This window comes from Emiliania huxleyi (genome assembly GCF_000372725.1).
Source record: "Emiliania huxleyi CCMP1516 unplaced genomic scaffold EMIHUscaffold_25, whole genome shotgun sequence".
NCBI classification, from domain to species: domain Eukaryota; phylum Haptophyta; order Isochrysidales; family Noelaerhabdaceae; genus Emiliania; species Emiliania huxleyi.
The window spans coordinates 334,489-361,013 of NW_005200170.1; the positions used below are offsets into that span (position 1 = coordinate 334,489).

General features: G+C 65.7%; 6 protein-coding genes across 6 annotated transcripts; 3 read left to right on the forward strand and 3 right to left on the reverse strand.

The window, feature by feature from the left end:
- Positions 1-1,643: 1,643 nt before the first annotated feature.
- Positions 1,644-4,133, forward strand: EMIHUDRAFT_450366 (hypothetical protein; the record flags this gene model as incomplete). Its single annotated transcript, XM_005778125.1, has 5 exons — positions 1,644-2,394; positions 2,472-2,796; positions 3,179-3,451; positions 3,577-3,622; positions 3,700-4,133. 5 exons carry the CDS (start codon positions 1,644-1,646, stop codon positions 3,802-3,804), a joined length of 1,500 nt encoding a protein of 499 aa, XP_005778182.1. The 3' UTR covers positions 3,805-4,133.
- A 3,170-nt stretch (positions 4,134-7,303) lies between these two features.
- On the forward strand, positions 7,304-10,252 carry EMIHUDRAFT_354056 (hypothetical protein). Its single transcript, XM_005778126.1, has 10 exons — positions 7,304-7,837; positions 7,952-8,081; positions 8,267-8,431; positions 8,598-8,731; positions 8,802-8,885; positions 8,952-8,985; positions 9,062-9,097; positions 9,172-9,392; positions 9,473-9,500; positions 9,605-10,252. The coding sequence occupies exons 1-10, from the start codon at positions 7,314-7,316 to the stop codon at positions 10,130-10,132; spliced, it is 1,884 nt and encodes a 627-aa protein (XP_005778183.1). The 5' UTR covers positions 7,304-7,313; the 3' UTR covers positions 10,133-10,252.
- An 82-nt stretch (positions 10,253-10,334) lies between these two features.
- EMIHUDRAFT_421383 (hypothetical protein) lies at positions 10,335-11,854 on the reverse strand. Its single transcript, XM_005778127.1, has 2 exons — positions 10,403-11,854; positions 10,335-10,373 (listed from the first exon to the last, which is right to left on the reverse strand). Exon 1 carries the CDS (start codon positions 11,784-11,786, stop codon positions 10,422-10,424), a length of 1,365 nt encoding a protein of 454 aa, XP_005778184.1. The 5' UTR covers positions 11,787-11,854; the 3' UTR covers positions 10,335-10,373; positions 10,403-10,421.
- Positions 11,855-13,477: 1,623 nt separating this feature from the next.
- EMIHUDRAFT_100688 (inositol polyphosphate phosphatase) lies at positions 13,478-16,108 on the reverse strand (the record flags this gene model as incomplete). Its single annotated transcript, XM_005778128.1, has 7 exons — positions 13,478-13,750; positions 13,950-14,006; positions 14,084-14,149; positions 14,324-14,485; positions 14,586-15,071; positions 15,137-15,820; positions 15,926-16,108. 7 exons carry the CDS (start codon positions 16,106-16,108, stop codon positions 13,478-13,480), a joined length of 1,911 nt encoding a protein of 636 aa, XP_005778185.1.
- Positions 16,109-19,843: 3,735 nt separating this feature from the next.
- On the forward strand, positions 19,844-20,534 carry EMIHUDRAFT_354066 (hypothetical protein; the record flags this gene model as incomplete). The annotated part of the gene is made up of 1 exon (XM_005778129.1): positions 19,844-20,534. A coding segment is annotated over exon 1 (578 nt), but the record flags the coding sequence as incomplete, so codon positions are not given.
- Positions 20,535-20,699: 165 nt separating this feature from the next.
- Positions 20,700-24,569, reverse strand: EMIHUDRAFT_205869 (hypothetical protein; the record flags this gene model as incomplete). The annotated part of the gene is made up of 13 exons (XM_005778130.1): positions 20,700-20,914; positions 21,018-21,189; positions 21,367-21,585; positions 21,864-21,928; positions 22,011-22,084; positions 22,156-22,400; positions 22,460-22,625; positions 22,807-22,829; positions 23,085-23,210; positions 23,325-23,386; positions 23,602-23,654; positions 23,872-24,126; positions 24,322-24,569. The coding sequence occupies 13 exons, from the start codon at positions 24,567-24,569 to the stop codon at positions 20,700-20,702; spliced, it is 1,923 nt and encodes a 640-aa protein (XP_005778187.1).
- Positions 24,570-26,525: the final 1,956 nt, after the last annotated feature.

Here is a 26,525-nt window from a genome sequence, read left to right on the forward strand (position 1 = left end):
CGCGCCAAGTTGGTGGATCGAGTCCTGCATCAGCGACGTGTCGTACTGGCACATGCAGCAGCGGTCGAGGTAGATCTTGCCTGCCTTTCTGGTGACGCTCCACGCGACTAGCACAAACGCCGCTGGCATGACGATGGCCGTCCAGCCTTGATTAATTACCACAATGTCGGCCTTGCTTGCGCCGTGAGGCAGTGACCACGAGACCAGCCGCAGGTCGAAGTGGCGTGCGACCACGGCCCACAGGAGCGGCAGCACGACCGCTGCCAAAAAAAGCCGCCGACGCACCATGTACCACGCCAACGCGAGCGCGCGCGCCCAGCCAGGGGTGCGCCATGAGTGCGACACGAAGGTGTCGATTCTTTTCGCCTGCTTGCTCATCGCATACATGGCGTGCGGATCCTCGGTCGCCGACGAGAAGATGGTCGGCCAGATCCCGAGCACTTTGTGGGAGCTGGTAGTACGCATGAGCTCGGGCTTATGCAGCGTCAGACCCAACGCCACGCCCCACGTCTCAGGCACCTCGTCAGACTTTCGCAAGCTATCGCGCTCGCTGTCCTGGCGTATCTTCTGCGTCATGCTTCTTTTCAGCTTCACGGGGTCATTTTGGGCAGGTAGCAGATTTGGCGCAGACCTGGCGCAGACCTGGCGCGCGACTTGGCCAGGTAGGCCACAGATGGCGGCGGGACCGTCGGGCGTTGTCAACATGCCACAGGGATCAGTCAGCGGTCACCGCTGTATTTCATGCAATGGGAACACCGCTGTATTTCGGATCCTAACTCGGAGATCCGTGTGTGCATGTGAAGAGAAGTGGGGAACGGACCTTTCAAACTCTTGGCCGCTCTGTGTATCTCGAGAACCTCGAGAGAAGGCCGCCCACAGGCCTTCTCCCCCGAGGGCCCAAGCCGAATTGGCTTTCTTTTCGGCGGGCAATTCAAACTCCGTGTCTCGGGCGAAAATTCGGGCCATTCTCTTTCTTTTTTGAGCTTAGCCTTCGATGTTATGAAACAACGCAAGGCGGACATGGCATATCGCTCTCGGGCCCACAGACATCCCGCACACTCGCCGCACACCCGCCGCCCCCGCGCGCGCCCCACCCCGGCCGGGAGAAAGGGGAGTGACAGTTTGGGATGGACAGCCCGAGTATGTTGAGTCCTGGCTCAACAACGCAGGGAACAAGAGGGGGTGGTCCGGCTCACAGGTCCGGCTCACGCGCCTCGAGCTTAACATCTACCGCACTGAACACTTTCGCCCCCTCGCTCCCAACCCATCCACCCCGCCCCGGGCCGCGCCGCGCGATCTCGGGCGATCTCGCGCGATCTCGGGCGATCTCGGGGCCGCGCCGCGCTATCTCGGGCGATCTCGCGCTGTCTCGGGCGATCTCGGGGCCGCGCCGCGCTATCTCGGGCGATCTCGGAGCGTCGCTCGCGCGGCGTCACACCTGCTCAAAAAGGAAGGAGGTTGGAGGCAGGAGGTCACGCCCCATCCAGAGCGCCGTCGTCGCCGGGTTTTTGGCCCCCGGGTCGTCGCCCGACGGTTGCTGCGCGGGGCAGCAGACCATCGCGCGGTGCGATTTCTTTTTTGCCGCTGTCCGGGCCGAACAAACCCACCTGCGCCGCGGCACCCTCGCCTCCCAACCAACTCCCATGACGTACGTGACCCACCAGTCCATCGCCAGCCGTATGTGCGGTGGCCTCTGCGGCTCGCTCTTTGGCGTCGCGATTTACCTTCTGACCTTTCTACTCGCCGGTTGGAACGAAGGGGCCTATATCTCTGGTCTCGAGGTGCTCGAGCACGCCTACGAGGTGGTGGACGAGCATCCGTGCAACGCGGCGAGCCTGCCGCAGGACGGCTCGCTCGTCTTCCTTGAGGGCTGCCAACTGGCCGGCCTTCCAGAGTGGCCGGCGGGCGAGTTCCAACTCAGCGGGCCTAGGACTGGCGCGTGGTTTGAGACGGCGGTCGAGATGTACCAGTGGAGAGAGGTGCAGCACTCGGAGACGCGGAAGGACGCGGTCGGAGGAGGGAGCACAACCGTCTATTGGTACTCGCATGAGCGTCGCTGGTTCTCCACCGCTCAGCCGTCTCCACAGAACTGCGACCAGAGCCGTCCGACGGACCCTTGCATGCCTTCGACGGCGTGCCATGCAGGGCAGGGCCACTGCAACCCGCCCCTTCCGGCGTCGCCGCTGAGCGGCAAGCAGACGGCGCAGACCGGCGCAATCCGCGTCGGCGAGGCGGCGAGGCTGAACAGCGCGCAGCTGGGGCAGCTCAAATCCCGTCGCCCCCTCACGCCGGCTTCAGAGGTGCTGCGAGGCGAGCCCGCGACGCTGCCCCTCGCCTCGCTCCTGCCCCGAAACTGCCGCTGGGACGGCGCTTGGGCGACGAGTGCGCCGCCAGGTCAGAGCAAGGGCGGCAGCCTCCTCGGAACCTTCTCGGAGCCCCTTGGAGTATTCTCGGAGCCTTCCCCCGTATAGGCGGGCCTCGAGTGGGCGACACGCGCGTGCGCTGGGCCGTCAGCGCCGCTTCAGAGGCGTCAGTGCTCGCTGCGGTCGGCGCGGGCGGCGTGATGGTGCCGTGGCGGTCGGGCGTCAGGGCAAAGGTCGCCGGGCTCAAGCAGACGCTCAACGAGCTTCGCGAAGGCGCCGTCCCGCTCGACGAGTTTTTCGACGCGTTGCACGCTGAGGCGGCTGGCCAGGTCTGGGCCCTCCGCTTCCTCTCGCTCTTCCTGTTTTGGCTCGGTCTCGTCCTGTTTACGCGGCCGATTGCGATCGCGCCCGACTTCGTCTCGTGCATCGGAAGGTTTGGAACCTTCTCGGAACTTTCTCGGAACCTTCTAGGCGCCCGACCTCGTCCCGTGCATCGGACCCGCCATCGGAGAGCTCGGTCCGCCTCGGTCTCTCTCGCCGCCCTCGCCCGCTCATCATGAATTGAGGAGTCACAGGCGACCTCACGGGCTGCCTCCTCGCCCTCGCCGCCCTCGCCGCCGCGCTCACCACCTCCCTCCTCGTCACGGCCTTCTTCTGGCTCAAGCCCCTAGATGTGCAGACACAGACTGCGGCGTGTACCGGTTAGCGACACTCGAGAGTGACACGTCCTCGGCTGCACCCAGCTGTGTGTTCACTGTGTTCACGCGGTGCCCGGAAGACACGGCGCGTAGCACGTCTCCACGGCCTGCCTTCAGGCTCTGGTTCCGGCCCGCCGTCGGGGTACCCCTCCTCCTGCTCGCCCTCGCCGCCGGCTGCCTGGTGCTGCGCCTCCGCCGCCGCGCGAGCCGCGGCAAGCGCGCCCGCGTGCAGTCGTCGCAGTACCTGCAGTCGTCTGGCGCGTCGCTCGCATCGCAAGACGTGACCACCCCGATGCCGCCCGCGGGCGGGTGCGGGTGCGTGGGAGGCGGCGGCTGCCCGGTCGTCGGCGCCGTGGCGGTCCCGATGGCGACAGAGCCGTCGCGCGCGATGTGCCGCGCACGTAGATGAGGGATGACACCGGATGCATGACGCACACTGGTCGTGCGGATGAGGCGCGGGCTTGTGGTGCGAGATGGCCTGCTCACACCTTCACGTGCCTGGACTCACACACTAGGTTCCACACCGCCGCACCGGCCGGCGGCGTGCCGACCGTGACGACGGCGAGACGCCCTCCGCCTCTACCTCGGCACGGCCAGCCGTGTCCCTGAGCCGTCACCTGAGACAGCCGTCCTGTCAGGTGACTCCCGCCTCAATCTACCCCCAGATCGACGCCGTCGCACGAGTGGCGCCCGTCGGAGTCGCGGAGCCCGTCGAGGCGGTTCCGATCGGCCGCCCGGTCTGACCCAGCTCTTGAGGCCAGCCACGACGTGCCGAATCCGATGCCCGACATGCGTGCACGACTAGCCTGGAGAGTAGCCGCCCTAGGGCCACTCTCCTGCCGAGTCCGCCAGCCGCCACTCAAGCGGCAAGCGCGGCATCTGTGCTTATCGCGTCAGAGCGTTTGGCTTGCTAGTTTCTCGTCACCCTCCCTGGCTCTGCCTCTCTCCACTCTCCGTCTCGTCCCCAGAGGTGTCGGCTCGGCGTCGGGCTCGGGGTCAGGTGCAGGGCACAGGTGCTGGTGGGGGCGTGCGTACTGTAGAGAGTTGATCGCCTTTTGTCAGTGTTAAGCCCGACGATTGACTCTGAAACGACTGTACAGTCACACAGTGCGGAACGCGCCACTTGCCCTGTTGGGAGCAACCCCGTACCAGCTAAAGCCGTACCACCCCCTCTTACCAGAGGCGCCTCTCTACACCGCCGAGCGTACTACGGTGTCGCGGCTGCTGTACCGCTCGACTGTACTGCACGTCTCGACGTGGCCCGCGGGAGTCACCGAGCCATCTCGCCGGCAGGCGGGGGACCGCCGTAGCTGGGACTGGCGCGTTTGTACGTGTCCGCGGGGCAGCACAGCCAGCGGAGCGTCATCGTCTCGTCCTTGTACGTCAGCCCGATGCAAGGGCCCATGATGCACCCCGTGCCGCAGCTCCAGGCATTCGACCCGGAGTACGGGCAGCCCTTGTAGGTGAAGCAGATGCACGTTAGCAAAGGCAGTTCTCGGTCATGGTGTACCCGCAATCTCCGTTGCCCTCATCGACCCACTTGCCAGCGTACTGCGAGGTGAGGCAAAGGGCAAGAATCGGATCAAAGGTGCGTGGGCACGGCGGGAGGTGGTGCGTACCTTCCCCATCGCTTCAAACTCGGGGCACGACATCGTCACACGGTGAGACGCTCGGTATTTGGGGCTTCAGCCTCGGCCAGCTGGCCTCGGCCACTCCACAATCACTACCCGGGTACCACAGGGCCACAGACCACGATTGAAATCCCTCGGGTGTGCTGCGATTTCTTTTCGGAGAGTTAGTATAAGGGATTTTGCGCCCTCGTCAATCTGCTGGGATTTTGCGCCCTCGTCAATCTGCTTGACCGAGATGTATCCCTTCTACGTGAGTGAGTGAGTATCCTGGATACTACCGGGGATTACAAAACGTCGGTTGCCGCTCCATCGCCCATAGGCCATAGCTGGGGATGACACTACTAGCGGTCACGTGAGAGTGAGTGACGTGAGTGTTTTTTAACGGCAGGCGGGACTGGCGCGCACTGGCACTAACACAGGTACCAGAGAAAAAGAACAACAGCTCGGAGATTTAACTCACGCGGGAGGCGAATAACTAATGCCCGCCGGGCTCATACCTCGGCACGGCACTTATGATCGCATGCGACGGTGGCATGGTGCGAGGCATGGTGCGAGATCACGCCTGGGTTGGCGTGATGAGGATGGCGCCAGGCCAACAGCTGTGGCCAGGCCGAATGCCGCCGCACCAGGCACTGCCGTCCTCAACGGATTCATCGCTGCCTCGAAACTCGCAGAGACACCTCGACAGGTCACGTGAGAAGTTCTCTCTGATGGGATGTGATGGATTTTGCCCTGGCTTCGGCGACCCCGAAGGTGGGTACGACAACCTAGGCAGGCGCATTCCTGCGGTGAACGCGTCGCTCGCTTCGGGCAAGCACGCACCCGTCAACTACGGCTGCTGGTTCTACACCGCGGGCAACGCCTCCAGATGGTCGGGGGCGTACGTCAACGTTGGACGATCGTTACGTGTGCGCTCGCGCTGCGATGTGCACGCGCTGATGTACGGATCCCGCTCCTCCGCCAATCCGCTGTGTACTCACAACCCTGGGGATAAGTTCTGGTGTGTGCTGGCTCGGTCGCACGGCTTCGACTCGATCCAGATCCTGCGTGGCACCGCAAAGGCGAGCTTTGGCAAGAGGAAGCCCTGGTCTGAGCTTGTGCTCTGCACTGACGAGTGCGCCACCATGCTCCATCGCAACAACGCCTGCGTGTCCGCAGCGCGCTCCCTAAGCGCCAACGGCACCGTCCTTCCGTGCGACTGCCCCTCGGAGGCGCAAGTGCTCTCGTGCGACGCCAGCTCTCCAGCAGCTACCTATGGGCTTCACCGCTACGCCGTGCTGCCGCTTGTTATTCCGGGAGAGCGTGCTCCGGCGCGGAACGCTAAGCTCTGTGAGGGACCTCCATTCAACCTTTCGCGTGTGCTTGGAAGAGCCGCCGTCCTCTCCTCCGCCGCCGACGCCTCATCCGCCTGCATCACAACCAATCGTGCTAGAAGTGCCGTCATCACCGTGCAACGTTCAGCTACCGCCGGCGGGCGATGTGGAAGAATGGGAGGCAACGGCGGGCGGCGGGTTTGAGCTGGCGACAGAATGGGAGGATATCGCCCGGGAGCGGGACGCGGAGCGGCGCCGTGCGCGCGCCGCCGCCGCCAACGCCTCGCGGCCGTCCGCTCCGTGGAGCTTCCCTGCGTGCCCACCCTGCCCAACGAGTCAGGTGGGAGGCGGTGATGATGGCAAGCGCAAGGCGGCCAACAGTGGGCCCGCGAACAGTGGGCCCGCAACCACCACAGAGCTCTACTTCGTTGACCAGCTGCCGTACCTCAAGGTCGAGACATGGCACACGGACGGCGGACCGGCATTCAGCGAGGTTGACTATAGCGGGGGGGCCCGCCTGAGGCGAGTTACTGATCCATATATTTTTTGCACTAAGCCATAAGTTTTGTCCACTCAGATTCCCCGCCCGGTCGCCAGTGGTGGTGGGGAGGTAAGAGTGCACGCCGACAAGCCCCAAAACGAATCTTTAACTTGCATCCTCTGTCTCTGATGCCGAGTATGGAGAGATAGATGCGGCATGCCGCGACAGATTCGTCATGCACCTGATGACGGCCGCCGGCGCCTCGGCGCCGGCCGACGCCGTGTTCAGGTTCACAGCCGGCGAGGCGATGCAGACCTCTCGCCCGATCTCCGCGTCGGGCGAGGACGACGACGAGGACACCGGCTCCGAGGAGTATTCCGACGACAGGGCGTCCGACCGCTAGCAGCTGGCTTCAACCATATCTTACCCTTTCTGCCCCCCCCTCCTCCGACCCCCCAGGCTAGATGGAGTAGTCAGATGTAGGAGAGGAGTGTGATGCGCTAGCCGTCGCCCACCCTGGGGAGTCTGCCTCTTCGTATCTCTTTTCGCAGTCTCTCGCCGCTTCTCGCTGCAACCTTCATGCCACCTCGCGGCCGTCCCACTCTCGTCGTTCTCTCCCTTGTCACTTCCTCCTCTGTCGCGTCGTTCTCTTCCTCGTCCTGCGGCGCCGCCGCCTGCCGGTCCCTTGTTCTCGCGGCTTCTTTCGCCTTTCGGCGCAACTCCGTCCTCCTCGCGGCGTATCCTGGCCCCTCAAGTCTATCGAGCTCCCCTCGCGCAACGACCACATTTCTGATTGACGAAGTACCGACATGCTCACACAAAAACACATGCTTACTCTGGTGCTACTTCAGACGGGTCTCGCCAGCCTCTGCCCTGGGAGATGCACAGCAGTGCGCCCATCCAACGCGGCAATCGTCAGCCCGGTGCCTAGGATTCAGCGCAGCCGCGCCGCCGTCTGCGCGCTTGGCGGCCTCGAGCTGCCTGCTCGCCTGTGGCCTCTCGTCGGCGCCTTTGCGCTCGGCGGAGCCACCACCGCCGCCGCCTCTGCCGCCGCCGGGTCGTTCCGCACAAGAGTACCAGCACCGAGGGGTCTCCTCCTTTCCGTCTTCCGCCGCTCACTGCGAATCGTCCGCTCAGTGCTCGGCGCGGCGTGCATGGCCCTGCTGCGTCGCAGGCTTCCGGGCTGCGAGGCTGCCGACGAGGGCGAGTGCGATCTCACCGCATCTCGCTCGCGGTGGGCGGAGGCGTGGGCCATCCTCCGCGCGGGCCTGCGGGAGGTCGGCCGAACCACGGCGGAGGGCGTCGAGGCCTTCAAGATGGAGCGCTCCCTCTACTCCGCCGTCCTCGGACGGTCAGCACACTCTCCCGCCATTTTCATTGCCGCCACTCGTCTCGCTGCATTATTGCAGGACACCTCCCTGATACCTCCCTAATACCTCCCTGACACGTCCCCGACACGTCCCAGGCCCGCCCTCGTGGCGCTGCAGTACGTGCTCGACCGTGTCACGCCGCTGCGGCTCGAGGCGGTGCTGCGCGAGGCGCTTGTCGGCGTGCTCTCGTCTGTGAGCGCGCCGCCCGAGCCCGGCCCAGACCAGGAGGCTTGCATAGAGACACTCGTCTCACGAAGCTGTCTTGCACACACACGTACTGTCTCGCAACAGTATTGCACTGGTGCAGCTCACATACACTCGGTGGCGGGACCTCGGCACTCCTCCGGCGGCACCAGCCCACACGCCCTCCTCGTCCCTCCTAGTGACGCCCATTCCCACGCCCCTGCCAGGCCGGCCGCCGCGCTCTCAGCCAGGGCGAGCGCACGCTACGCGCGCTCGAGCTCCGCTCCTTCTCGGTCGGGGGTGCGCCGCCGCAGCTGCTGGCCGCGCGGGCGTACGATCTCGGGCCGATGGCGATGGCGTTCGACTTTGACGTCCGGTGGCCGTCGGAGATGGTTGCCGGCTGTCCGCCGCGCTCCAGTCTCGGAGGCACCTCGGAGGCACCTCGGATGCCTCTCGGCTGTAGGTCGCCGAGCTCCTAGACACTTCCTAGACACTTCCTAGACACTTCCTAGACACTTCCTAGACGCTTCCCAGACCTCGGATGCATCTCGGCTGTAGGTGGCCGAGCTGTCCGCCGAGCTAGAGCTGCGTGTCGGCGTGGGTGCGCGCGTGCCGGTGGCGCTGCGCAACATCTGCTTCGACGGCGCGGTGCGGCTGGTGGTGACGAACCTGTGCGCCGCGGAGCCGGGGTGCGGCGCGGCCCTCTGGTTGCTGTTCGGCTTTTTTTCTTTTTTCTCGAGCGCGCCCTTTCTCTGTTAGGTATGGCGCGGTGCTCTGCTCCCTGCCGTCGCCGCCGGAGCTGACTCTTGACTGCCGCGTCGCGGGCGGCGAGGTGACCGCCATCCCGTGTCTAGGAAGTGTCTAGGAAGTGTCTAGGAAGTGTCTAGGAAGTGTCTAGGTGACCGCCATCCCGTGGCTGCGGTCGGAGCTGCAAAACTCGCTGCAGGCGGCCCCGCTCGAGAGAGGCTTGCCTGGCACGCAGTCCCATCAACGAAAGGTTGCGTGCTCTTTGCTGCACCCAGGCGGCTTTGCTCGAGAGCCTCGCGTGGCCTCGCCGGGTGGTGCTGCTCCCCTGTCCGGCCGGGACCGCAAACTCTTTCGAATTCGCCTTCTTCTGAACTGACTGACTCAGGTGGTGCTACCTGCTTTCCGGCCGGGGTCGCTGCACGCGACGGTGCTGCCCGCGGCGCAACTGCGGCGCCTCGCCGTGACGGACCCGCTGCTGCAGGCGGAGATGGCGCTCGCCGAGTCGTCGCCGTCGGCAGAGAAGGAGCCGAGGGCGGAGGAGGCGGCGGGCGGCGGCAGCTACCGCTCCTTCCTCGAGGCGTTGCCTGCGAGGCTCGCCGGGCTGACGGAAGCGGACATGTGCATTCACATGTATGACGGGCGGCTCTCACACGACTACCGACTGCCCGCAGGCTGGCCAACCTGACGGACGACCTCTCCCTCGACCTCTCCAAGGTCTCCTGCGGCTCGACTTGCTAACCCTCACCCTCACCCTCACCCTCACCCTCACCCTCACCCTCACCCTCACCCTCACCCTCCCCTCACCCTCACCCTCCAAGGTCTCCCTCGACTTGCGGCTCGACTGGCTCGACTCTGGCGAGTGGCTTGCTCCGGACGAGGCGACGGCGGAGGCGCTTTTCCGCGAGGTGGACACGAGCGGCGACGGCTTCATCGACGTGGCCGAGCTGCGCGGCGCGCTGGCAAAGGCGGGCAAGGCGCCCTCCTTCGAGGAGGTGGAGGCGCTGCTGCAGACCGTGGACGCCAACGGCGACGGCCAGATCTCGCTCGCAGAGTTCAAGGCGGCGCTGCTGACGCCGCAGGCGATGCCCCCCGCGCTCAAGGGCCTCATCTCTGTGGGCGAGGTTGTGATGTCCCGGCTCGGCGCGGTCGGCGGCGGGCTCTCGTCTGCGCAGCAAGCCGCGGGCCCGAGCGCTCTCGCCAACTGGACAAACGCGACGGCGCTGGGCGCCGCCGGCTCCGCGGTGACGAGCGGCTGGTCCGCCGTGTCGAGCGCGGGCGCCAGCGCGGCCAGCAGCATCGGATCGCTGCTCGCATGGCGGCCGCGCGGCGCCGACGCAGACGCTTGATACTTGGTACATTATTGCGCCCGGACGCTCTGTGGAAGCCCGGAAGGGGAAGGCTTAGTACCGTGTTCAGTTGTACACGCGGCTCTCTGTCTACACACTACAGTACGCACGTATGATCTATGCGGAACGAGATCACCACAGCCACGCAGGTGTCGCAGGTGTCCGAGTTCGTCGTTACGCGTTTATATTACTCTATGGCGAGAAAAGACTAGAGTCCACAGTCGACAGTAACGTACCCTACGGTAGGGTAACCCTACAGCCCAGCCGTAACGTATCCACCGTAATAAAATCAGCCCTGATCTGGCATCTGCACGTACGGGTTTGGCGCGGGCCGGATAAATCTCGGCGACACCGACCGGAGCAGCCTCGTTGGGTTGGCTGCTCGCAGCTGCCGTCCCCTCTTCTGCGGCTGGACGGGTGCTCGCTCAACGCGTTCTCGCGGTTCGTTGCTCTGCTGCTGCTGCTGCTGCTGCTGCTGCTCGTCAACGTCCTCCTCCTCCTCCTCCTTCTCCAGAGGGGGCACGTCATGCACGCGGTGCCACCTGTAGGCCTCCTTCCGGTCCTGCCCCTCAAAGGATCTTTCCCCTGCCTTGCGGACCCAGTACTCGGCGTCCTCCCGCGTGGCTCGCCACGCCTCGCACAGAAAGTAGAGATGGTAGCCGACGAGGTACGCAAAGAGGAGGGGAAAGCCCATGGTGTCCGAGAACGCCAGGATGTCGTGCTCGCCAGCCTCGACCTTTGCGACGGCGTTCTGAACGACGACGAGCACCTGCATGATGAATCCGGCGAGGACGTACTTGTCCAGGATCGTCGAGTAGGAGATCTGCGGCAGGTAGGTGTTGACGAGCTCTTTAAAGGCGACGGCGGTCAGCAACAGCGTGAGCGAGAGGCCCATGCGGTCCTCGAACTGTGCGGGAGGCACCAGCAGCACGAAGAGCGACGAGCCGACGAGCGCAAAGTCGATCAGGAACACGTTCATCAGGTAGTACCAGTGGTTGCGCTGCACCGCAACCTTGATGTTCAGGTCCTGATACCGGATGGCTGATGAGCTCGCCGCCTTGTCCGCAGGTTTGGCTTCCACACAGACGTAATCCGGCGGGCGATACTCTTCGAGGATGAAGGCCGCGCGGTCGAGGAAGTCCGGCTTCTCCGCCTGATTGGAGACGCCCTGCCGCACAAAGCGCACGAACTCGAAGGACGAGCCCATGCGCACCGTCAGCCACTGCATGTCAAAGGGGAACTTGTGCAGCCTGTACTTGGTGCGGAAGACGGCGTGAACGCGAGCGATGAAGTAGATGCGGCGGTCCTGCGCATCGTGCACCTCTTCCTTCCTGTCGACGCGGAACCAGACCTCCGCGTCGTCGCGCTTCTCCTTGCAGTTTCGGAGCACGAGGCCCGGGTGCCAGCAGGTTTTCCGCATCTGCTCCTGCCAGCCGAGCTCCTTGGCCGCCGCCATCCAGTCCGGCTGCTCCATTCTCTCCAGCCAGCCGAGATCCTTCCACTGCAGCTCGACCTGCAGATCCATCTCGAACGTCTGCGCCTTGACGTCGATCTCGTTGACGGAGTGAATTGTCACCCGCGGCTGTACCTCGACGATGCCCTTGCCTTTGGGCCGTTCAGAGCTCGCGCTCACCGAGCAGAGTGGAGACGCCATGTACGAGCGACCCGCTCCAGTTGTTGGCCACCGTGTAGCGGCGCTGGGCAGCCATGTTTTTGCTAGCGCCTGCACAAACGCGCGGCAAGCAAGCAAGGTTGTAGCGGAAAAAAGAATTTTGTGGCCACACTACTCCTGAAATCGTCCTTTTAACACACCACACACCTCTCCTTAAAATCCCTGTATAATGCCGTCCTCCCATCCCTCCCTTGGGTTGTCTCTTTTCTTTCTTTCTTTCTTTTCTGAAATCGTCCTTCCAAAATCCTGTTGGGTTTGTCTGGACAGCAAAAGACACCGCCACATTCCTGAGACGAGCGAGGGCAGCCTCCTTAAAGGCGAAAGGGTCTAGATTTGGGGCGCTCGCCGAAGAGGAGTACGACAAAATAGCGCCCGTGATTGCCTGCACGCTACCCGCACTCACGGACTCCATACCCGAAAGAAAGAGAAGGGAGCTCGCGGGAGAGGTGACGAGTGAACTACAGGTAGTGGGGAAGGCAGCCTCGATTGCCATACAGACATGGGTGCGAAACAACGACAAGACCAAGGCACGGGCAGAGGAACGAGAGAAGAATATAGGGTGGATAAAGCGCCTGTTCACGGCATGGAGGGTGAGCCACACCGAACGTACCGAGCGAAGAGCCGAGCGCGGAAGGAGGACGGGGAAGATGACTCCGAGGAGGACGAACCAGTGGAAATTCAGTTGTCAGATGTCACGATGCATCCGAAGGGGACCCCAGCGCCGGCATCATCCGTAGAGGCACGAGTGTTCGAAGAGAGAGTGGACCTGAGCAACAACATGACCTGCAGGCAAATGATCGGAGTGGGAGTCAGAAATGTGGTCCTTGCGCGAGGGGAGCTCGATAGACTCGAGGGGCCAGGATACGCCGCGAGGAGGACGGAGTTGCGCCGAAAGGCGAAAGAAGCCGCGAGAACAAGGGACCGGCAGGCGGCGGCGTCACAGGACGAGGCAGAAGGGAACGACGCGACAGAGGAGGAAATGACAAGGGAGAGATCGACGAGAGTGGGACGACCGCGAGGTGGCATGAAGGTTGCAGCGAGAAGCGGCGAGAGACTGCGAAGAGAGATAGGAAGAGGCAGACTCCCTAGGGTGGGCGACGCGGCTAGCGCATCACACACCTCTCCTTAAAATCCCTGTGTGGTGGCGGCGTGCCGTCCTCCCATCCTCCCTTGGGTTGTCCGTTTTCTTTCTTTCGAGCCTTTTTGCGCGGCGGTGAGCGACGCGTAGCGAGCGAACCGTCGGGGCGGGCGCCTGGCGGGCGGCTCCGCGGAGCTCCTTTGGCTCGGCGCGGGCGCGGGGGCTGGAGGACCGAGGACCCCATCTCCCCCCGCGCCCTCCCAGAGGTCTCAAGTCTCATGCACATATACACGACGCAACAGAGTCACGCGCAGCCCGACAGGGAGAACGACCACTGTGTGTGAGCTGTGACACACAACACACAAACAAGAGACCCCAATACCCAGACGGAGAGAGCGCCGTCGCCGTCGGCCCATGGTCGCACACACTGACGCAACCACGCATCCGACCCACTGTGTCCCAACCCTGCGGAACTCGCGCACCCGACGCGCACAATCCAATACGAGTACCTATCTGTCCAGTCTCGCCAGACGCCACGTCTCCCCTCCCCCCACTCCCCCTCCCCCTTACGCACCCACGCTGGCGGCGGGCTACGTCAGCAGCACCGCCAGCGCCGCTCAAAGGCCGAGGCGCCCAGCTTGACGGTGCGCGCCTTCTCGCCGGCGCCGTCCGCCCTCGCCTCGGCGAGAGCCTCCTCGATGGCCTCCGCCGTCGTCGCGATGGAGAGGGTGCCGCGCAGCCGGCCGAGGGGGCGGCCCGACTTGAGGTCGGTCGACGCCATGCCTTGCACGAGCGGCTCGTCGAACTCGACCTCGAAGCTGGGAGGCAGATCGCTGTCCTGGCTCCAGCCGACGGGCCGCAGCGGCACCTGGGGCGGCGGAAACGATGCCCTGTGTAGCGGCTCCCTTCTTCCCGGTGGCGAAAGGGCGCCGGCGCGGGGGGCTGCTTGGGAGAGCGCTGGCGCGCCGCGCGGGGGGACGCCCACACGCGTGAGTTCTCCGTCCTCGTGAGGGGGTGAGGTTGGGCTGGGGGGGCAGAGAGTGCCGCGGGGGAAAGATGAGGGCCACCTGCACCACCCCCACCGGGTCGTCCTTGCCCAAGATGACGTTGTCCTTGTCGAGCACCTACAGCAGGCAATGCACGGCATTGGCTGCGTCCGTGCCAGAGGTTGCGGCGACGGCGAGGCGTCGCTCTCGGGCACCGCGAGCAGCAGCGTCGTGTGCGGCAGCGCCGCAGTCCGCACGCCGCGCAGCCGCAGCAGCGGCACCTGTTGAGCGCGTGGCGGGTGAAGCGCGAGAGGCAGGTATCCGCACCTCGGCTACATCTCTGCACCTCGTCGTCGGCGTGCAGTCCTGCCTGCTACTACTACTGCTATCTACCTACTGCTACTGCTACTTCTAGTACTGCTACTGCTACTGCTACTACTACTACATCTCTGCACCTCGTCGTCTGGCCACGTGCAGTCCTGCCCGTGCTTGACGGTGCTGGCGGCGGCCTCGCCCTTCTTGAGGACGTGCTCGTGCGCCGCGCAATAGAGTAGCTCGTACGGGTTGGCGGAGACCACGCAGTACGGGTCGCAGCCGCCGGTGTAGTCCATGTCGACCTAATAATAATAATAATAATAATAATAGTAATACGAATATAATACTAATAGCATGTAAGATGTCGACCAGCTCGCTCGCAGACAAACCGCGTATCCGCACCGTCGGGCGGACGACGTCGAGAGAGGCGTACGCGCGCGAGCCGGTGAACGACGCCGACCCAGCCGCAAAGGAGCTGCTCACGTTGCCGAAGAGACTCGACTTACGCGACGACCCTCTGCTGCCTCTGCTGCCGCCGCTGCGCACCTCCTGCATGGTCCCGCGCAGCGCCTCGCTCGGGGTCAGGCTGAAGGTGGCGACGACGGGCTTGTGGTCGGACGTCGAGACGCGCGGCAGCGCGGCGAGGGACGTCTGCGACACGGCGCCGCGCAGTCCGGCGGCCGACTTCCAGAGCACGCGGTCACAATAGGAGGGGATGCGCTTCTGCTGGTAGACGAGCTCGCTCGACCGCTCCACCTTGAAGGTTGGCGCGAAGGCGATGGGCCCCTCCTCGAAGCCGACGAAGGCCTCGCCGGCGGCGCGGCTGGCTGCCAGCTGGTCCGCGCCAAGGAGCGCGCCCCAGTCCCCCTGCTCCACCAGCCGCAGGACCTGAAGCAGAGGTGCGGCGAGGTTAGTCGGCGAGAGGAGCTCCACCACTCCCCTGGCCGCGGCACCTGGCCGTGATGCTCCTCGTCGGTGGGGAAGGGCGCCTCCTCGCCCGCCGCCGCCGCCGCCGCGTTGAGGTCGGTGCGGTAGTTCAGGTCGCCGAGCCAAAAGACGTGGTCGAACTGCGCCGCCGCCGTCAGGTGCCGCGGGCCCAGCGCCGAGGCCGTCTCGCGGAGCAGCTCGGAGCAGTTGTGGTTGCGCCGTGAGAGCATGTGCGAGTGGGCCGCGAGGTGGCAAGAGACGAAGGCGAGCGAGGTGGCGCCGAGCCGCAGCCGCACGACGAGCCCGCCCTTGTTGCCCAGCATCCCTCCCGGCCCGCCCGTCGCTGCGCTTGCCACGTGCACTTTGGTGACGTTGGCGCGCTGCGAGGCTTTGACGTACACGGAGAGGCGCATCTCCCACAGCCGCACGTGCCGCACCGGCACGTACCCCCGCCCAAGCCGCCGCGCCAGCATCTCCTCCCATTCTGCGTGCCCCTTGCCGCCGCCGCCGACGGCGGCAGCGCTATCCTCTTCTCTTTCCTCGGTGTCGCCGACCGACGAGTGTGGCGAGCCGGGCGTTGGGGCGGGCTCGTAGGCGGAGTAGGCGGACCCCGCCTTCTCGGTCGGCTCCGGCGACTCCTGCGCCACCGCCCGCTTCTCCTGCGCCACCGCCTGCTTCCGCCCCCCCTTGCCCGCCTTGTAGGAGTTCTCCTGCGGCGGACGCGGCGGGGAAACCGGAGTGCGGGGCGGTGGCGGGAGCGGCGGAGTGCGCAATGCTCGGCGAGAGGCGGCCGCGGCGCGCGGGCGCTCAGACACCTGCGTGCCGACGACGATGATGTCCTCATCGAGCCCATCCGGCAGCGCATGCGCGAGCTCTGCGGCGACCGGCTTGGCGTTGCCGACGTTCCAGGTGAGACATCGGATGGTGAGCGGTAGCGCCTTATTGTAGGCGCGGGCTCTTTCCCTTTTGCCGGCACTGCTTGCGCGCGAGAGCGGCATGGAAACAGCGCGCGCAGGAGAGCGATGCCCTTCTTAGGCGGCTACGCCCTACAACGAGGTGGACGGAGTAACAGTCTTGTGAAAAGAGGTAACTGTCGTTGCTGTCTAGAGAGAGAGAGAGAGAGACACCCTCACCCTCTCCTCTCTCCTCTCTCTCTCTCTCTCTCTCTCTCCTCTCTCCTCTCCTTGTCTGTGCTGTCTGCCTGACTCAGGCACTAACTCTGCCGATGCGTGATTGTGTGTGGGCTGCTCCGAGGGGGCCCTCTGTGCGATCCGACGGGTAGGGGGGCTGTGCCCGGGCGGTGTCCGGTGTGGAGTCCCCTTCTGATCCCGCCTGGGATGTTGGGTGTGAGGTTGTGGCGGCTTCGATCCCAAGGGGGGGAGCTGATCCCACTCAATAACCAACTCTCAGGGGCAGTAGGTGGGCGAGCTTCAGGCACGCTCATCTCGATCGTCAAGACGTCGCTACGCGCGGTCTTCCGCGGGGGGAGCTGCGTCGACGGGTGCGGGACCGCGGCGCAGCCAGTGCCGCGGCGAGGCCTCCGGCTGTTTGCGGCGGGCGGCTTGCTGCTCGCGGCGATGGCGAAAAACTCGTCTCGCCACACGCCAAGGGCTTATGCTCTGGCGAGACGTGAGGCGCATGCGCCCAGGAGGGGAGGGGGCATGTGTAACGACACTGCTAGAGATGCCTTTCGGGGCCCAGAGATAAAACTTCTGTGATGCCATGCGTGACCTAGTAGTGTCCCCAGCTATGGGCGTGTCCACGTTGGAGCCAGGTGTGGTGTGGGCGCGAGAATAGCTCCGCCGTTCATGGAGGCAACCGATGCGAGTCGACTGGTGTGTGTCGTCGTGGTTTCGTATCAAGAATTCTCTCTCTCTCCGTTGCTGTCTTTCCCCCTTCTCGACTGTCTGTGCTTGTGCGTCTTGGGTCCGGAGTTGTGCGTTTATGTGAAAAAAAGTACTTGTCTCCAGCCCTCCCGCCCTCCAGCCCCTGTCTTGGTTTTGTTGCGGCCGCGGGTGGCGGCCGGCAGCAGCGGGCGCAGCCGGCAGCGGCCGCAGCAGGGAGAGAAGGGACGAACGTGGGGCAGGGGGCCATCTACTCCGGCAGCAGCTCTGCCGAGAGACGGCAAATGGGTGCAGTGGCGACTGTGGAGGCGGTAGCCACCGGGGACATGAGAGGACTATGGAAAGTTCACGTCATGACGGTTAGCCGCTGTCACGACCGTTAGCCGCTGTCACGACAGCTGGGAGCTGTCATGACAGCAAACGACAGCGACAGTGACACCTACCTGTCACCAGCTGTCACCAACCAGCTGTCACCAGCTGTCACCAGCTGTCGTTGCTGGCTGTCGTTGCTGCTGTCATTGCTGCTCTCATGAGCACCCCCGCAGGACAGTGTCACAATGGGATGTGGTGCCACTAACGAGAGAGACAGGACACTCAAGGTATACACGCACGCGCGCGCGACCGCTCACTCGCACGCCCGACGCCACATGAGAAACCCTCTCAACAGTAGCCACGCACCGTCAGCAGCGGGCGTGAGTCACAGAATCTGCAAAACCCTTGCCCTCCTTCCTCCAGCATGTGCCGTGATGGGCTCCAGCGCTGGTTCATCTGCCGCTCAAAAATCTCACGCGAGCGAACGGCGTCAATCATCAACCGCGAGGATTGGGACCTTGAAATCCACTTCGCAAGCAAACGCGCAGAGCATTGAGCAACACACCTCGGGTATTGAACCTCTTGGCCATTGCCGAGCCACAAGGCGTTGATCAGGAACTCTCATGTAGAGAGCTCGGCTCTGCTAAGAAAGCAGGCTCGCCCTACACAGAGAAATTCTGAGGTAGAGGAGCAGGAGTTTTGCAAAATGTGTGAGCCGTACAAACGCTGCTGTGCATCAAGCGCTGAGAGCTACATCCACGCGCACCGGTGTCTTATTTTAGTCCATGGGGTGTAATGCACAGATGGGTGGGTGGGCGGTTGGGCCCCTTTGCTGGTGCCTGTCCACTAGGGCTATGGCTGCCTCACTGTGGCGCTGCTGGCGCTGCCTCGCTGTCGCTGTCGCTGTCGCTGTCGCTGTCGCTGTCACTCGCAGGGTCCCGCGCTGACATTGTCACCGCCTGTCGCTGGCGTTCACTGGCTTCACTGTCACTGTCACTATGGCTGTCACTGTTCCCGGGTGCCTTTCACTCCTCCCTGGCAGCTAGCTGGCTGTGCTGTCACCAGCTGTCACCAGCTGTCACCAGCTGTCACCAGCTGTCGTTGCTGCTGTCGTTGCTGCTGTCGTTTCGCAGCCGCTGTCACGACATATTGACCACGTCGCGACCGTTAACAGCCGTTTTAACTTGAGCACTTGAGCACCGGATAGGGCCGATTCCGCATGGTACGGGACCCCTCGATCGTCTCGCCCACCCTCACTGGTGTGTTCATCGGGGGGGGTCATAACAAACACGGTACAGGTTTTAACCGTCATGACGTGAACTTTCCATAGTCTCTGAGGGAGCCATCCCCAGCTTGCGAGGCCCGGCAAATCACTTGTCGACAGCGCGCAGCGAGAGACTATATGGAGCACTGATAGGAATCCTACTCAACGCGAAACATGGGCGAAAAAAAATCCGAGAGAGTTGGAGGGCGGGAGAATCCAAAAATCCGGTGATGGCGTCGCCCTCCCGCAAGCGCGGCCGCAGCGAGGAGGAGCCCGTGGCGGTCGCTGCCGGCTTCGAGGCGCCCATCTTTGGCGTGCGCGCCGTCGGCCAGGTCACCACGCTCGTGCTCGAGAGCGAGGACGGACCTCTGGCGTCCCTCACCCTGCGCGGCGTCGCGAGCGATCACGCGGGCGCCTGGTACGTCGCGACTGAGGACTCGGTGCTGCACGTCTCGGCGGCCGGGCGCGTGCGCACCGTGGCGACCTGCGAAGGCGGCGGGTTCTCCGGCGTCGCCCTCAGCCCGGACGGGAGCGCGCTGTTTGTGGCGGATGCCGGCAACAACAAGATCCGTCGGGTGGAGGTGGCGACGGGTGCTGTGACGGCGACTGCGGGTAGCGGCGAAGGAGGCGACGCGGATGGCGTGGGCGGCGCGGCGGAGTTCTGCTGCCCATGGGGCGTCACTGTCAGCCCGGATGGCAGCGCGCTGTTTGTGACCGACTTCGAGAACCACAAGATCCGTCGGGCGGAGGTGGCGACTGGCGCGGTCACTACGCTCGCGGGCAACGGTGCCAGCGGCAGCGCTGATGGCGTGGGCGGCGCGGCGCAGTTCTACTACCCATACGGCCTCACAATCAGCCCGGACGGCAGCGCGCTGTTTGTGACGGACGCCGCCAACCACAAGATCCGGCGGGTGGAGGTGGCGACGGGCGCGGTGACGACGCTCGCGGGTAGCGGCGAAAAAGGCGATGCAGACGGCGTGGGCGGCGCGGCGCAGTTCAAGCACCCACACGGCGTCACGATCAGCCCGGACGGGTGCGCGTTGTTTGTGGCGGACTGCATCAACCACAAGATCCGGCGGGTGGAGGTGGCGACGGGCGCGGTGACTACGCTCGCGGGCAGCGGTGCCAGCGGCAGCGTCGATGGCGTGGGCGGCGCGGCGCAGTTCGAATACCCAGTGGCCCTCGCCACCAGCGCCGACAGCACAACGCTTCTGGTCCGCATGGAGGGCTCGGCTCTCCGCCAGGTCTGCGTGGCTGCGCCGCCTCCGCCTCCCTCCTTCGCGCCGCTCGTGGTTCCGCCCTCCACCTTCTCCGCCGACATGGGCAAGATGTGGGGCGACGCTACTCTGCCCCAGGGCATGGTCACTTTCCTGGTCGGCGACGACGAGGAGCGCATCGAGCACGTGAGCAAGAACGCTCTCTGCGTGCGGTCCGTGTTCTTTCGGACCATGTTTGGCATCGGCATGAAGGAGCGCGACGCCGCCGAGGTCACGGTGCTCGAAACGGACCTCGCGAGCTTCACCGCCCTCGTCCGCTACCTCCTCACCGACCAGCTCGACCTCGGCGAGGGGGAGGGCGAGCAGGCGCGGCGCGCGCTCGTGCTGCGGCAGCTGGCGCAAAAGTACCAGGTGCCGCGCCTCGAGCTGCTCTGCGCGCAGGCGCTGCAGGAGAGCGTCGGGCCGGCGACCGCCGTGCCGCTGCTCGAGGCGGCGCACACGATGGGCGACGGGCGGCTCCTCGCGCAGTGCCGCCGCTTCGTGGCCGACCACGCCGCCGAGGTGCGCGCGAGCGGCGGCGTGGAGCAGCTGCGCGACCTGGGCGTGGCCAAGGGGCTGCTCGGCGACGCGCTCGACCAGGTGGCGGAGCTGCAGAAGGGGGCGCTGCGCAGCCACTCGTAGTGCGCAGCCACTCGTGGTGCGGAGCGCCACGTACACAGTGCATATTGGCTTCCTTCGTCGTTGCTCGTTGACGTTGTTTTGTTGTGACACTTGTGTAAGGTCTCTCGCTGTGACGAGATTGACACAATTGGCATGCGCCATGCCGTCTCTGGACTCTGCAGCGTGCAGTCTGCAGACTGCACCAGAGAGACTGCAGAGCCAGTGTTGCTCCGTATCACGCGCCGCCCGCCGTAAGGAACTGCAAACGATATACAACTGGTAGTGGTACTCGTTACGGCTGGCTCACTCTCTCGGGCTCTCTCTGGGCCTGCGCGTCCCTCGCGCACTTTCGCGTCCGGCGGTAGTTGAGGACGTCCTTCCGCGTCACGTGGTAGCCCTCCGCACAGAGCAAGTCGCGGGTGCGCGCCCCCGTCTCGCCGGCTGTACGGACCAGCAGCGCCTGCAGCGTGGCGTCGCCCTCGATCAGCTCGAGCTTGAGCGGGTTGCCTACATGAAGGAACCCCTCGGGTCACCTCGCGTCACCTCGGGCAATGTCGAGCTTGACGCGGGCTGCCGCGGTAGGCCGAGCAGCAAGGCGCAGTCACCGAACAGTTGCCGCCGCTGGATCCTCGACGGACGCAAGTGAGGCCGTTGCTGACGCAGTACTCGCAACTGCCGCCCGGAAGCCTCACGCACCGCAACTTCTTCTCGTGGCAAATTGCGCACGCGCTCCCCGGCGGCGGACGCCCCTTGCCGCCGGCAGGCACCGGCGGCGGCGCAACCTCAGAGCAAGGTGCGAGGGCGGCGGAGGAAGCAGCGGCGTCGGCGGAGGAGGCAGCGGCGTGGGCGGAAGAGGAGGCAACGGCGCGGGCGGCGGAAGAGGGCGCGGCGGCGGAGGAAGGGAGGGAGAGCAGAGGCGGGACGGGCAGAAGCACGGGGCCCGGCAGCAGGGGAGGGACCGGCAGCTGGCCGGCAGCGCCGGAAGTTCGGCGCTCCGGCGGCTCCCCGACCGACCGCGCGTACGCCGCCGCCGCCTCCACCGCCGTGTCGAAGGTGCCGATGTTGACCAACGTCCCGCCCACCGTGTGCTTCGCCCGGAAGCGGCCAGAGGGGAGCTTGGCCACGCGCTTGTAGCCGGTGCTGCTTTCGCTCGAGAGGTGGAGCTGCAGCCCCTCCGCCTCCGTAGCGAGGGAGGGCCCGGCAGCAGAGGAGGAGGGCCCGGCAGCAGAGGAGGAGGGCCCAGCAGCAGAGGAGGAGGGCCCGGCAGCAGAGGAGGAGGGGCCGGCAGCAGAGGAGGAGGGCCCAGCAGCAGAGGAGGAGGGGCCGGCAGCAGAGGAGGAGGGCCCAGCAGCAGAGGAGGAGGGCCCAGCAGCAGAGGAGGAGGGCCCAACAGCAGAGGAGGAGGGCCCAGCAGCAGAGGAGGAGGGCCCAGCAGCAGAGGAGGAAGGGCCGGCACCTCGCGCCCCTCCCCTCGCTGCGCCGCGCGACGCCGCTTCCGCGCGAAACGACGGCACGCCCTTCCTCAGGGCGGCGGGTAAGCACAACTCGAGCAGCCGAGGCGCCTTCCCGCCCCCGCCCCCGCCCCCGCCGTCGGCGCCGGAACCCTTCTCCGCCGCCGCGGCCGCCTCCTCCCGCCTCTTCCGCTTGGTGCGGTAATTGCGCGGCTCCGCGACGTACCTAAGCAAGAGAGTGCGACTCGCACAAAGGGAGAGGCGTCCAAACGGACCCCACACGGCTCCGCGATGCACCCGGGCCGCCGGCCGCGCCTGTCCAACTCCTCCTGCTTTCGCCGTACCGCCGCCGCCCGCTCACACTCCCTCAGCGGCCGCTTGCGCGAGTTGCCGTCCCGGCCGGGCGCGCGAAACGCGTCCGACTCGCGGCACGCAACGCACGCGCCGCAAAAGGCGCTGTTGGCCCGAGAGGCACGGAGGACCTCCAGCGACAGACCCTGCGCCACCTGCTCCGCCGGCGCCATGACGAACACCAGCTCCGCCTACGCACGTACCCCCCCACGCATCGAACGAGCGGGTGGACTCGACCCCGCGGCGGCACGTCGCGCAACTCCGCCTCAAATCTCGCGAGCATCTCCTCGGCCCTCCGCGCCACCGCCGCGTCAGCGCCGGCCGGGACGCACTCTCGCACGGCGCTGCCCACCCCTCGAAGCATCTGCTGCACGGCGAGCCGGTGCGTGTCCCAGAGCTTGAGCCACAGCCCGAGCCTATCGGCCGTGTCGCGGACATGTCATGGACGCGTCATCGACGTGCCCCTCTTCCTGAGCCACAGCCCGAGCCTCCGGTCGTCGGGATCGCCGCCGTACTGCCGCACCGTCCGCCTCAGCTGGTGCCTGCGCGACACGTTCTGGACGTGTCACGGACATGTCATGGACGTGCCGCACCGACCACCTCAGCTGGTGCCTCCACTGCTCGGCCCGCCGCTGCTCCGGGTCGCCGCCGCGTCGCCTCTGCCGCCCCGCCGCCCCCGCCCCCGCCGCCTCTCCCTCCTCCTCCGCCCACCCCTCCTCCTTCTCCTCCCCCTCCTTCTCCACCGCCACCTCCTCCTCCTGCGGCTCCGCCTCCACCGCCCCCTCCTCCGCGGCCGTCTCCTCCTCGCCCTCCTCGCCCTCCTCCTCCTCCCCCTCCTCCTCCCCCTCCCCCTCCTTCTCCTCCTCCTCCCACACCAGCGGCACCGCCCCCAGCCGCGCCCTCTCAGCCTGCAGCTCAAAGCTTCCCGGCTCTCTCCCCAGCACGCACCGCAGCCGCCGCACCAGCCCCGAGCTGAGGCCGGACTCCACCGCGGCCGCCTCCTCCGGCCCGCGCAATCGGACGAGCGGGAAGGTCTCCTCCCGTTCGCCTCCGCCATCGCCTCCGCCGCCGCCGCCGCCTCCGCCTCCGTCGCTACACATCGAAGCGTCGCTGACCACTTCTCCGGAGAGCGCGTCGTCCCGCTCGAGCGCCACGTGCCGCTGAGAGACCCAGATGCCTACCGAGCCGAGAGGGCGCCGAGAGAGCGCCGAGGTGTCGCCGCGCGCCACGTGCCGCTCCGAGACCAGACCGCCGTACGGGCCGCCGCCGTGCAGCGTGCCGTGGCGGGGCGGGCGGCGGAGCGGACGCCACCCAGCACCTCCTCCGGCACCGGCTCCTCCAACCCCCTCCGTCGCCGCCTCCGTCGCCGCCTCCGTCGCCACCTCCGAGCACTTTCCGGCGTGCCTTGCGCCCCGCACGCACCGCGGGTTCCTGGCGCACTGCCCCTGGCCACGCGGCGCGCTGCGGTCGGACCGCTGCCTGTTACCAGCGGACCGCTGCCTGTTACCGCCGGACCGCTGCCTGTTACCATCCCGCTACGAGTCACAGGCTGCTGCCGTCTGTGTGCCATCCGTATGCCCACCTGCCCGGAGCGCTATGCTCGTCCAGTTCTCTACTCATCCCAGTGTGAAGCATGTCTGTCCACAGCGGCTCTATCTCGACCGCATCTCGCCGATATCTCGCTGCCTCGGCTCGCCCTCGATCATGCCGCGGAGCCACGCAGGGTCGCGAGCGAAGGGGCCTGTCGGCGGCCTGCCCTGGTGCGTGTCCTTGTACCGCTGCTGCAACGCTTCGATCTCTGCCGCCGCCTGGCCCTCTCCTCCTGCACCGTCTCCGCGCCGCGGCGGCAGAGGCAGAGGCGGTGGCCGCTGCCTCTGCTTCAGCTGCAGCTGCTGCTGCTTGCACCAGCGCTCGTGGCTCGACTTAGCTCCGGCATTGGTGAGCGCGCGGCCGCAGTATTCGCACAGCCAACGGCTCGCCCCGCCGCCGCCGGCGAGAGCGCCGCCGCCGCCGGTCGGGTCGGCCGCGCCGCCTCTCGGGAAGAAGTCTGCGCCTCGGCTGGGCGGAAAGTTGAGGTGGCGGCAGCCGGCGGCGCAGGAGGGCACTGCGCACCCGAGCCGGAGCTTCTCCGCGTCGTACGCGCGCGCTGCCGCCTCCTCTCCGTCGAAGAGTCCGAGCGGCCGCACAACTCCTCCCTCTTTGATCTCTGCCTGCCAGCGGCCGTCCCATGTCCTGCTCACGCCGCGGAAGATGGAGCCCTTGCGGCTCCTCCGGTGGGACCGTTTGCTCTGCTGCTCGGCCGGCGGCCGTCGCCACGGCACCTCCCACCAGTGCCGGCCGGCGGTCGCCGCGGCCGGCATGGTAGTGTTTGGTAAGCCAACACCGCCGCCCTCGCCCTAAGAAATTTTCTCGCGGGCACGCGAGCGATGTAGAGCGCGATCTTGCTGTACTCTCCTGCTCTCTCTCCTGCTGTACGACCTTCGTACGTACTTTTAGCTTACATGCCATGCGGCACCGATTCGTCGCAGTGCTTCTTTAGCAGGCGGTTAAGAGACTAGGCACTCACGGGCCAGGAGCGTTCTTACAGGCCTCGTCAGGTTGTTGCTCATGGTGCATTCACTCACACCACCGCAGTACAATCGATTGAGTCCGGGTTTGCGCGAGCGCGCTCGTCGGCGGCCAGCCGTCGCGGGCCGGGCCGAGCCCGGCCTCGACCGGCCGCGCCGCCGCAGCAGGCCGGGAGGCCCGAATGGCGGCCGACCAGCTGATAAACTCTCTTCTTGAGGCCGTGTCGGCGCCGACCTGCTCCCGCGCTGGCCACGCATCATCGCGAGCAATCGCGTAACGGGAGGCTCGCTGGGTTTTTGTGGCTTTTTGCGCGGCTTTTGGGGATTCTCCCGCCTTCCTACTACTCTCTTGGGTTTTTTTATGCGTATGATTGTAAGGGCGTAGGGACCCGCCCCAGGACAGGCTCTGGCGTTCTGATGGAGCGCTCTGGTGCCGAGGAGAGCCGCTGGCACGAGGTAGATGTGAAGCCACGACGGGTCGGTACAGCAGGCCGACCAGAGAGTGCAGAGTGAGCACTGCCCCTCTCCAAGATCGACTCCTGTGGAGAAGCCCGCCTAGGACCATCAAGGGGAGGCCAGGTACACTTGACCCGCGCAAAGAGCTAGATGCAGCTGTCACCATTCTACGGCCTCAGAGCGTATGCCTTGCCGCCGGACGGTGGCGGTAGTGTCGGTGGTTGGGCCGTTTTGCACGACGGCTGTGGCGGCGCTCTGGAGGGGAGGGCGGCCACTTTCGGGTGGTGGATGACCGGCTTTTGAGGTCTTGCAACCCTAGCTGTGACAGCTTCGGACAGCTCGCGCAACCCTAGGAACAGCGGGCCGGCTAGTGTTGATGCCACTCAGCCCGGGACAAGACGGGGGTGGTGGAGGTCCGAAATCACGCCGCTATGCCTCGGCTCCAGCGAGGCCTCTCAGGCCCTAGCTCAGGTATATGCAGTAGTCGGAAGCAGGGAACACCCACCCACCCCCCAGCACCAGTCTTCTAGGTGGAGGCGGGCCCGCTGGTATCGTCGGGAAGGTCGAGGAGGGTGGGTGGATGAGCGAGAACCTGTCGAGGCCTAGGACGGGCCAGGCGCGCACTAGCACTAACACAGGTACAAGGTAAAATTAGCCTCTCGTTGGGGCGGACTTCGGCGGGCGTCTTCTTGGCACGGCAGGGTCGACTCACCGGTGCCTCGGATCAACGCTGGCCTGCCCCAACATCTGCAGCGGCGCGAACGAAATGCACATACTCAGAAGCACGGCGAGCCGCGCCCTGCTTGCGTTTTCTGGGCCATGACGCGGGCGGGAGCCAAAAGGGCTGGATACAGCGCAACCGCGACGAGTCATGACGACCTCGGCACTGGAATGGAAGAGGCTTGGATGCCGCCGCTCCAATCTCCTGCCGGGTGTCACGATCTGTCAGCAGAAGCGTTTAGCTTTTCTGCGCACCATGCATCGGTTGGCCGGACGGCACTCGTGCTCCTCAACATGCTAGAAAAGCCGGGCAGGGACGGCGTGCCTCAGGTGCATCGCCTCGAGTGCATTGCGGCAAGAGACCACAGACCGCGATGATCCCAACTCCACAAAAACAAACCATCTGTCTCTCTCCCACCTCCCCCCAGAGACGCGCCTCCGGACCGCGATGATCCCACAAACTCCCCACCCACAGGACTGTGCCCTGGCTGGCCGAGCCTGCGCCCAGGGGAGCTGTGCCTCCGAGGCGCGCTCAGTCATGCCGCAGATCGACAATTTCCGCGCTGCGGGCCT

Excerpts from the sequence above, each read along its gene's own strand:
- EMIHUDRAFT_354056 (XM_005778126.1), top strand. The coding sequence starts at position 7,314 with ATGCTTACTCTGGTGCTACTTCAGACGGGTCTCGCCAGCCTCTGCCCT. Across the intron at positions 8,732-8,801 it reads TGCGCCGCGGAGCCGGGGTG|TGGCGCGGTGCTCTGCTCCC; the intron begins CGGCGCGGCCCT and ends CTCTGTTAGGTA. Across the intron at positions 9,393-9,472 it reads GCGAGGCTCGCCGGGCTGAC|GGACGACCTCTCCCTCGACC; the intron begins GGAAGCGGACAT and ends GGCCAACCTGAC.
- EMIHUDRAFT_421383 (XM_005778127.1), bottom strand. The coding sequence starts at position 11,786 with ATGGCGTCTCCACTCTGCTCGGTGAGCGCGAGCTCTGAACGGCCCAAA.